The following is a 10,665-nucleotide window of genomic DNA, read 5'->3' on the forward strand; positions in this document are numbered from 1 at the left end:
TTACAAATAAAATTATGAAAGAAATTCTTGACTTACCTTTAAGGATATTCCTCTGGAGTTCTTGTTGCTTCTCTTGCAAAACTTCGTGCATCTATTCCACGAAAGTTCAATTTTTTTCCCGGCAGTGTCACTTCCGAAATAAGGGGAGCAATGGTAAATGGAGAAACCTAGTACAGTGTACAAGACATTTTTTTTATCTTTTAATGATAGTATATGTATGATGCAACCAGTTTTAAATGATTTTAAAATAGAACTAATCACACCAGGGTTCTTCTGTCATTCATTCGACGAAAGTTTAATTCTTTTCCACGGCAATGTTACATGTACTTCCAAAATATTTTAGCAACGGTAAATGGAGAAACGCAGTACAAGATACTTTATCTTTCAATGTTAGTATATGTATGACTAGAATGAATACCCGCTTCGCCGGGTAGCCGGCTTCGCCGGGAAGAAGTACTTAGAGCCGTACGCCGAACTATGGACCCGTCAAGCTTAGGTCCCTCCCAGATTCGTGGAATGGGAACAGCACGAAAATGATTCAGTGGCCATAATGCCATTCCTGACCATATCGAGTCCCATCCTTGTCGACGAATGTAACCGTGTTAATCACCTTTGGAGGCGAACTCCACTCAAACAGGACTGAGCAAGTTATGGCTTCTCAAAGGAAGGCCAGTACATAAAATTACACAAAAGCCGCCAGACCACATCACAAACAGAACTGAAGAATGCACAGGTGTTGCTTACATAGAGACACACACACTCACACACACACACACACAAACACAGAGAAGCCGTATCTATAGAGAGATAGATGACAGTGTATTTTTCGCGTGGCTATAAATTGATTCGACCTTTGCACTTTTACAGTGAGGATAATTTACGGGTCCAATTTACGTTCTGTACACTGCGTTGACCTTCTAAAAATAGGTAACAGTAACACTAACGCCGGGAATATCCGAAGACGCTCAGCGCAGTGGACAGCGCAGTGTAGTAACTTACAACTGAACGGGAAAGCCACACGAAGGAAGGGAGATAAACGCCAAACACTGGAGAAGATAAGGAAGAGTTACTTATAATGGTGAAATGAACACAAAAACGAAAATGAGTTCAGCGCTGCGCGCTGAGAGCACGTGTTGAAATATCTCATCGATGATATTGTGTCCGGGGTGTAGCTGAATACGGTGTCCAAATTTGAAAAAGATCCACCGAGAACTTTGGCGTTGTGATGTGGTGTAGCGGCTATGGTGTGTCGGTATGGGGGCCCGGGTAAGCTGAGGTGGAACCAAAATAGCTGAGGTGGAACCAAAATCGGTTCCGCGCTGCGCGCTGAGAGCACGTGTTGAAATATCGACCAGGTTGTGTCGTGTCCCGGGTCTACTTGAATATGCCCACCAAATTTGAAGCAGATCCATCGAGAACTTTGGCCGTGCATAGCGCACAGACACACAGACACACAGACAGATACACAGACAGACACACAGACACTAGTCGTATATATATATAGATGCAACCAGTTTGAAATCTATATAAATACATGTAGAACTAATCAGGCCAGTGTCCCTTTGTCATTCATTATCTTCAGCATTGAATGTCCTTCCAGTTTTTCATTGATTCTAATGGCAATTTGCCCAATACAGTGTAGTATATTTTTCACTTTTAAGAGTTGTAAACACAAAATATCTGTCAAGATACAGATCAACGCAAGCAAACAAAACCATCAGGGACTACAATCACATAAAATCAAGAAAAACACCAACCCATGCACAACAAACAAACCAACAAATAAAGATCATCATCATTCAATCTCATGTTATAATAATAATAATAATTCTCTTTATTTATATAGCGCCTTATCCGAAGTTCAAAGCGCTTTTATGCCGTGTGAGATGGAATTTTTTACACAATATATCACGCATTCACATCAACCAGCAAACCTCAAGCCTGTTAGGCGAATGTTCACCTTTCGCGGCCTTTATTCCAAGTCACACGGGTATTTGATGGACATTTTTATCTATGCCTATACAATTTTGCCAGGAAAGACCCTTTTGTCAATCGTGGGATCTTTAACGTGCACACCCCAATATAGTGTACACGAAGGGACCTCGGTTTTTCGTCTCATCCGAAAGACTAGCACTTGAACCCACCATCTAGGTTAGGAAAGGGGGGAGAAAATAGCGGCCCGACCCAGGGTCGAACACGCAACCTCTCGATTCCGAGCGCAAGTGCGTTACCACTCGGCCACCCAGTTCACAAACAAACACATTGAATATTTCTCTTTGTTATTTCACTCATAAAATGAACATGCACAATACTTGCTACATGTGTATGCAAACCACACACACAAAAACAAAAAAAAGGTCAGTACAAATGTTTTTTAAATCAACTGTGGCACACACATAAAAAACGTTCAACACAGCTGCCTGATAAGTTGTCACCCACGTTTCTGTGAATGACACCCCACAAAAGTGTTTGCTTTTGATTCTGTCAGCGTTGGACGGATTTCACAACTTCACATTCCTTGATGGCAACTTTCCCCCATTGTTTAAAAAAAGTTGTGCAGGTGTGATGAAATGAAAGCAAAGTCTCAGGTAATATAAATGAAGTTTGGACATTTTGCCGTTCATGTGTGATTGTTCATGTTGCTGTTTTTTTTAGTGAGTTGATTTTCTTTGTTATCTTGTTCATTATGTTTTCATTCTTGTAATTGTTCTTTCCAGGTTTGTTGCCAATGTCTTGGCTTCAATTCTTTGTATCAATAAGAAAAGTACAGCTCTTCTTTGATTATCTTTTGCACGATAATGTTAGCACCCAAAGGAGACGAAAGCTTAGTATTACAACACTAATAATCACAATGAGACATGCGCAAAGAGTTTGTGGAAAGTGTCTTCATATTCAAAACTTCACAGCTGTGAGTCACGCGTTTTGCTCAGAATTCACCATTTGGAATAACACAGTTTTTGTTGTATACTTCTGCAAAATCATCACGGTGTAAAACTATCACAGTTGGTAAAGCATGCAGACGGCGCTGCAAAACGTGCGTAGCAGCAGCAGTCACAACAAGGCATGCCAAGAGTGTCATGCAAGGTGGACTCACATAGCGGCAGACCCAGCAGCCGGTCAAGCAGAAAGTCACAGCCTCTCAAACAGGTTCTCCCCATACTGGACAGGGACACGGGGAGGGAAGGCGGGGTCTACGGTCGTCTCCACAAGACTCCGCACCATGTCAGGTAGCAGCTTGCTGAAACAGGCACAAAGTTGAAACAGGTTAATTATAACCTACACACCTCTCTGTGGTCATTATTTTGCTGATCCTACCTACAGTAACAGAGATACAGATAGACATAATTGATGAAAAACAGATGAACACAACAAGCAACATATCCAATATAATGCACATAGACTAACATGTTCTGAAACACATTTCGCCTTTTTACAGGCAACCACAAACACAGACACAAACACTGACAGGCTGTCGAATCATACTCAAACACCATATCACACAAGCACAAAAAGCAGCAGATAAGTCAGCAGATTAGTCAGCAGCAAGCCATGAAATCCAAGAGGACGTCTTGGTTGAACCAAGATGTTTGCAAACAGCATTTCAGACTCTGATATGCAGGAATATGAGACGTTGACCCCTGAGACACACGTACTTTGCACATGCCGGCGCACCGTTGACCTCCAGCAGCCAGACCTTGAAGTGTTCGTCCAGCATGAAGTCCAGTCCAAACAGCTGGAAACTCCTGTGACCCTCGCTGCCAGTGTTGATTTGCTGAAAGCATGCACACCGCAAAGAAATTGATGTTAATTCTTTTTTTTTTTACCATTCTTAAAATAGCCTTTACATAAGGTACTCTTCAAAGATATTTGAGACACACAGCAGCTCGGCAAAAAGTTTGATCGGTCAAAAGGACAAAATTAAACTTAAAAAATAAGGCCAAGAAAAAATGTCAATGTTTCCGATTCAAGAACAACAACAGACCCTAATGATCGTCCCAACCCCAGCTACACCTTTATTGACCCTTCAAGCAAAACAAAACACAACATTTAAAAGTACAATAATAGATTTTGCAGACTTTGCAAGGAATTTCGTTAATCTTTTCTTCCCAACAATAAAAAGCCACATTCACCTGTGTACATGAAAAACAGACTTCAATCAACAACAACAAAAGGAACTGACCCACAGGCTAATCTTTTTTCACAATGTCATCGGCAACAAAGATTTTGTCATTTTGTTTTGCCTAAAGCAAAGGGTGAACATAACATGTGTATATCATGTATACGTCTTGGTACGGTGTGTATTAAATGGATGACGGGGTAGCAGACTCATTATATTTTGGACAAAGCATTTAGTTTCAAGTAAACACTATTTTCTTCCAAGCCACGTTAATGTACCAATCAATATGGACAACAAAATGTATTACAATTTGACACAATTAACACTAATGACATACTTCAAACAAAAATATCTAAATCGAGAGAAACAGATTTGTCTTTGAAACCATTACCTGTGGATCTGTCACACTAAAACCCAAGTTTAGATCACAGGAGCTTGTATCCAATCGCCGGTCGATCATTATTTACAGTCCACTACTACGACATACTACTACTATATAGTATATAGTAGTAGTATGTCGTAGTAGTGGACTGTAAATAATGATCGACCGGCGATTGGATACAAGCTCCTGTGGTTTAGATAACTCACATCTTGTATGATGCGGAAACAGGTGCATGTGATGGTTCGAATCTGAGGCATTATTTTGGACTCCAGACTCACGCTGTGTTCCTGTCTCAAGTACCTGTTAGCACAGCAGCAACGTGTACATGTCAAGTATTATTTTACATTTTATGTTAACCAGTGATGCAACAATCATACATTATATTAGTTAAGGGTTTTGGTTACCTAACACATGTGATAATGAATACAACATTAATAAACTCTTAGAAGTAAAAAGAATTCAATAATGATGAAAAATGTTGAGGAAGAAGATTATTCCATGCACTATGATCTCATCATTTTATGATAAGTTAAAAAGAAAACTTCATGAGCCACATCTGCATGGATGACTTTTTTGTGGTAAGGCCTAATGGTATGTCTCAATATTGAAGTTTTCATTCCTTTGGTTTAGTTGGCTTTTATTTGATTGAAAAGAAATCCAACAACACGAGTAGCACTCATAAAAAGTATGCCCACAAGAACATAAGAGAAAAAAACAAAAAACTTACCTGTCAAACTCATCATAGAACATTTCATTGCCTTCCTCATATGTGCCGAAGTTGTCTGACATTTCCTTCTGAAGGCAGTGGTTGGTCAGATGAGCTGTGACGTGGCTGAGATCATCAGTGTACGAGTCTGACGCTGTCCTCAGCACGCCTTGTCGATACAGGTAAACGTTGTAGAACAAATCAACCAGCACCCAGCATCTGCACAAAATATTGCACAGCAAACATGCACAATTTTCAAGAATGCATTAGAGCAAGGGAGTGTGACTAAAGTCATTTCAGCAGAAGCGAACACTGTACTCAATGAGTGAACAATATAAACCTGATTAGGTTCAAACAAAACCTTACATTTAAATTATGATGACATCTGTACATTGATTTAATTTGGATCTGTACTCAAGCATGCATTTCTATCCGATTCCCAATAAAATGAGGTGGTTTGATTTACTTCACATGATTGAAATGTTTTGAGCTCTTGTGCGTGTGTGTATGTGAGTGTGTGTGTGCGTGCGTGTGAGGGTGCGCATGAATGTTTGCGTGGCATGTCAGTGTGTTTGTGTGTGTTATGTGTGTGTGTGTGTGAGTGTGCATGTACGTTTGCACAGCATGTCAGTATATGTGTGTGTATGAATGTGTGTGTGTGTGTGTGTTTGTGTGTGTGTGTGTGTGTGTGTGTGTGTGTGTGTGTGTGTGTAAGCAAGTGCAGCAATATGCCACACTCTCCACAGGGCTAAGGATGGCAGAGGTAGAGCATCTTCCCTTACTGGATGTCAAACTTTCTCCTGTGGGAGAGCATCTTCCCTTACCGGATATCAAACTTCCTCCTGTGGGAGAGCGTCTTCCCTTACCGGATATCAAACTTCCTCCTGTGGGAGAGCGTCTTCCCTTTACTGGATATCAAACTTCCTCCTGTGGGAGAGCGTCTTCCTTTACTGGATATCAAACTTCCTCCTGTGGGAGAGCGTCTTCCCTTCACGGATATCAAACTTCCTCCTGTGGGAGAGCGTCTTCCCTTACCGGATATCAAACTTCCTCCTGTGGGAGAGCAGCAGAGGAGGGTGGATGTATCGCTGGCACACAAACGCTTTGGGCTGGTCATCCACATAGCTGATCAGCTCCTCAACATCTCTCGAGATCAGGATTCCCTCCCCTGGTACAAATCATTTCAAATATAATTTCAAACAATAAAATAACATTTTAAGTATTTCTGCATAATTCCCCCAAAATAACATTTTAAGTATCTATGCATGATTTAATCCTTATTCCTTCACTGTACAAAATACTCAACAGCAGTTATACTTGATGAAGGAAAAGTGGGGTTAGCAAGCACTAGATCCTTGACAGCTCACTCAGCTTTGGAAGCAGGTAAAGGGAGACAACCACTTTACTGTCTCGCCCACTAGCTGTTTCAACACTAGTGGCAACTCCTACAGTGTTACAACAAAATACCAACTTATTCTGTTGTGTATGCAATGGTACAGTAACCTCCTTTTTCCTTAATATAATGACTATAATCTGAACCAATCCCCCACAGAAGGGTCGACTCACACGAGGTCATGCCGCCATGGCTTAAAAAGCCTCCATAGGGATGACCTTTGATGTTCGCAGTCAGCAAATTGCCTGAACTTATTTCAAATTGCTGAAAACTTAACCGTCATTTCAGCAGTCCTGACAAAACAATTCAGGGTTGGGGACTGCCATAACCTTTAAAATAATTGCCTACAGTTTTATGTTCATTTAAGAACATTTGCAGAAGAAAATAAATGCAACATCCATGCTGCATACGTAAATTGTTTTGAATTCTGACCATCGTTAACACAGTCCAAAAAAAACCAACAACAACTAATTAACCAGTCAACTAATCAAGCAGGCAATTATACCCCCCCCCCCCCCCCCCAAATGCACCAAAACCAAACATGTCAGCACTGCATGAGACTGAGGCTTTACCTTTAGAACCAGCGGTACTTTTGACGATCCACATGGTGTCGTTAGAAGAGTCTTTGACACACTGCCTGAGCTCCTCCCTCTCATCACTCCTGCTGATTCCTGTTTTGTGTCTGGCTGGGTGGAGCTGTGAGCCTGACTTGACATCCCTGGCTGTCAGTACAAAGGACCCGGGCAGCCAGGGAAATGCTGCTACCTTCGTTCTCTTGCAGTGGTCTTTGAACATTCTGTCCGAGGGAAAATATGTGCATTATATTCTGACTTTTTATAAAACAGTCCTCATGATGTGAACAACTTTGAAAAGACAGAAGATATTGTTATGGAACACTTAACCCCTTCACTGCCACAGTGGTAGTAACTTATCCGAACGGTCTAGGGAAAAGAACTGTGTTTAGAACCCCTACAAGTACTTGGACAGTGGTTACCTCCCATTTAGTTTTCAGAAATGTCCTGAAATGTTGTTGACACAAATCCCACGTATGAGATACGGTTATGGGCGTACGATAAACAGAAAATGACCACGTATTACATACGGGGTGGGCAGTGAAGGGGTTAAGCAAGGACTGTTCTTAAATAGGAGAGCATCAGATTAATAGGTTACTAAACTACAATAAATCTAAACAACAAAGTGACTGTGGTAAGATGAACAAAGTTAAAAAACAAAGGAATACTGTACTCACCAATACAAGAACGAGACAAGACGGTACGAATTTTCGCTTATGGAAGCTTCATCAGGAAAAACAAGAACACAAAAGACAACAAAAAGCAGACGCAACACGAAACGAACAAGGTTTGAAAGAAAATGGAGGGGAAACACGCAAAAAAGGGAAGGAACTACAATACATAATATTCAGAAGCTCCTGAACCTATCAGCCTTTATAGCCTTTAAAGTTAACAAGCAACACACACAAATAAGAAAAAGATGTTAGATGAAAATTTACATTCATTGTAGTTTTCCACTTTGAATGACAGCAAAAAATAAAAATAAAATAAAAAATAAAAAATATAATTTCCGTCTATAAGTTAATATAAGGAAATGATTCATTTTAGTAGTTACAGATATGGAAAAAGAAAGTTACATGTACTACAGTATTGTATTATCACCAAAAAGAATTAATTGAAATTGTGTCTGTAACGCTTTAGGCCTAAAAAAAAAATAGGTGTGGTTACGGTAACCCGACCTACCCTATTTTTAGGGGCCGATCCTATAACTTTTTATTACATTTGTCAAAATAAAAAAATAAGAAATAAAAAACGAGTGCAATAAAACGCAATGAAAGCGAAAGCGCCCGAGTCGCACACTTATTTCCCTGTCAAGTAGGTTTAATTTGTACACATTAGAAAAAAAAGTTAAAAAAAAAAAAAAAGTGATTGCCTACCTACCTACCCTATTTTTTTTGGCTATGTTACCGTAACCACACCTATTTTTTTTTTTTGCCTTATGTTGAAATTGCCCGATGGTGCGATGGCATGGTTCTTATCTCCCTTTACCCGCATTCCCAAAGCTGAGAGAGCTATCAAGGTTCTGACATGCACTCTGCTAGTATAGTTCCAGTCTTTCTCAAATCTAGTCCAGGTGCTGATGAATGGTTTATCTCGTATTATAACTTCTGTTCCAATCACTAACCTATCTTGGGTTTTTTATTCATAATTTTCGAACGTTGGCAGCCTATCTGATTTATTTCTGTTAGATAAGCCATACCTGTAGTAACCTAGGTTAAAACAATCAACATACCTGGTCATGGAAGTCTTGCGACACAACACTTCAGAGCCACGATAGTAATTCACCACCTGAGTCAGGCCTGGGATCTGGCCTAGAAACAAAAATATCTTATCAGTACGTATTTGCTGTTTGAAGTGCAGACACATCAACAATATAATGACGCAGACAAAAATGCATGATTCATACAAAAAAATGCGGCATGAAAAAATGGCTGACTAGATTTGTACCTACCTGTAAGATATATTGTACATGTAAATTGTAATGTACAATTGTGTTGTTCAACAGAAAATCATCTATGTTCTGACTTTACATGGTGGTTGTTCATTAATTTAATCACTGCTCAACCTTTACAGTTGTACAAATATGATGAGCAGAGGTTCTCTGATTTTACAATGCTAAAGCACAAGATTACCCAAATCAGTTAATATATTGACACTTCAAACGGTTATGTCCTTCCACTCAAAAAAATTCCCTAAAATTGGAGAAACTCATGGTATGGTAGATTGGTACAATTAAAGAACTGTGTCCAAAATTAACTTGATCTGTCTGACACCAGTCTGGCCAAAATGTACATATTTATGTTCACATTCCATGGATACAAAAAATACATTTACTATGGGATGAATCGATGTAGTCATACTGTACAAAGTTAAAATTATCGCTCTTCCCCCACGATTTTACCTTCTTTTCAACACTTTAATTTGCCGTCTGCAAGGTTTGGTTAACTTGAAAAGACATCAATTTTTAATAGTACCATGAGGTCGTTTAGAAAGACATAATTTCTCATTAGTTTACCTGTTTTGTGCCATGGTAACTTGTTCCTGTCTCCAAGCATCAAGTTGAAACGCGGCGAGTCCGGTGGTTGTCTCTTCCAGTCGCCTCTCTTCTCCAAAAACTTGCCAACAGCCGCGTACACTGAACTGCCTTTGTCTCGATTAACGAACAGGTACGTCTCATCGGTCGCCATTTTATGCTTGTACAACTCAGTCTTTCCCCACACGCTTGATATTCTATCGTTTTTGAGAGGAAAACATAATGTCGTCTGCTCCAAATGTAATAGTTGCGGCTTGATAAAGTCGTCTGCTCAAAAAGAAAAGTTTACCTGGGATACCAGGGGAAGCCACCCTCTGGCTTCTTAGAAACAACATCCCGAGAGCTCATAGGTACCGGCGCCGGTCCGCGGCAAATCATCATACTATACCGCTATGCCTGAAATTGTGTTTTGTCGGGGGCCCGGGTAGCTCAGGTGGTAGAGCACTGGACTTGTGATCGAAAGGTCGCTGGTTCGAATCCGGGCCGGGACGGACACGGGTCAACTTTATGTGCAGACCCAGAGACGGTATCCATCTCCCACCCCCGTGTCACCACAATGGCACGTTAAAGATCTTGGTCATTCTACCATAAGTGCAGATGGCTGATACCACCTAAACACGCACACATCAAAAGCCGTGAGGGCGTAAAACTCGAATCGTATAAACCAATTCATGTCCAATATAGGCAATTAAGACCTGACGGACAATAAGCCCCTTACAATTTACTTTTTTTTTTGTGTTTTGTTCGGCAATTGCATTTGCACCTATTATGGTAAACAGCTGGAAACTCAAATCCCCGCATCCTCCAACATACCGACATAGTTTTTAATCATTACTATTACATTCAGTCAAGTAATCACTGAACAAGTTGAAATGAAACGTTTATTTTCAGTACCGATTCAAATTTCTTTTCTTTTCAAGTTTCTCTCCAAAATATCTTTCTAACCCACCCGCCCCCTCCCT

At 40.3% G+C, this 10,665-nt stretch overlaps 1 protein-coding gene across 1 annotated transcript; it reads right to left on the minus strand.

Annotated features, from left to right (window-relative positions):
* Positions 1 to 780: 780 nt before the first annotated feature.
* Positions 781 to 10,101, minus strand: LOC138952456 (tubulin--tyrosine ligase-like). The gene is made up of 8 exons (XM_070324129.1): positions 9,686 to 10,101; positions 8,903 to 8,981; positions 7,171 to 7,394; positions 6,241 to 6,373; positions 5,227 to 5,424; positions 4,706 to 4,799; positions 3,654 to 3,772; positions 781 to 3,238 (listed from the first exon to the last, which is right to left on the minus strand). The coding sequence occupies exons 1-8, from the start codon at positions 9,855 to 9,857 to the stop codon at positions 3,130 to 3,132; spliced, it is 1,128 nt and encodes a 375-aa protein (XP_070180230.1). The 5' UTR covers positions 9,858 to 10,101; the 3' UTR covers positions 781 to 3,129.
* Between the last annotated feature and the right edge of the window lie 564 nt (positions 10,102 to 10,665).

This window comes from Littorina saxatilis, linkage group LG17, assembly GCF_037325665.1.
Source record: "Littorina saxatilis isolate snail1 linkage group LG17, US_GU_Lsax_2.0, whole genome shotgun sequence".
In the NCBI taxonomy this organism is placed as follows: Eukaryota; Metazoa; Mollusca; class Gastropoda; order Littorinimorpha; family Littorinidae; genus Littorina; species Littorina saxatilis.

Coding starts and splice junctions, on each gene's coding strand:
- LOC138952456 (XM_070324129.1), bottom strand. CDS start 9,857: ATGGCGACCGATGAGACGTACCTGTTCGTTAATCGAGACAAAGGCAGT. Junction 8,982..9,685: donor GTTACCATGGCACAAAACAG/GTAAACTAATGA, acceptor TTTTGTTTCTAG/GCCAGATCCCAGGCCTGACT. Junction 3,239..3,653: donor GGTGCGCCGGCATGTGCAAA/GTACGTGTGTCT, acceptor TGCCTGTTTCAG/CAAGCTGCTACCTGACATGG.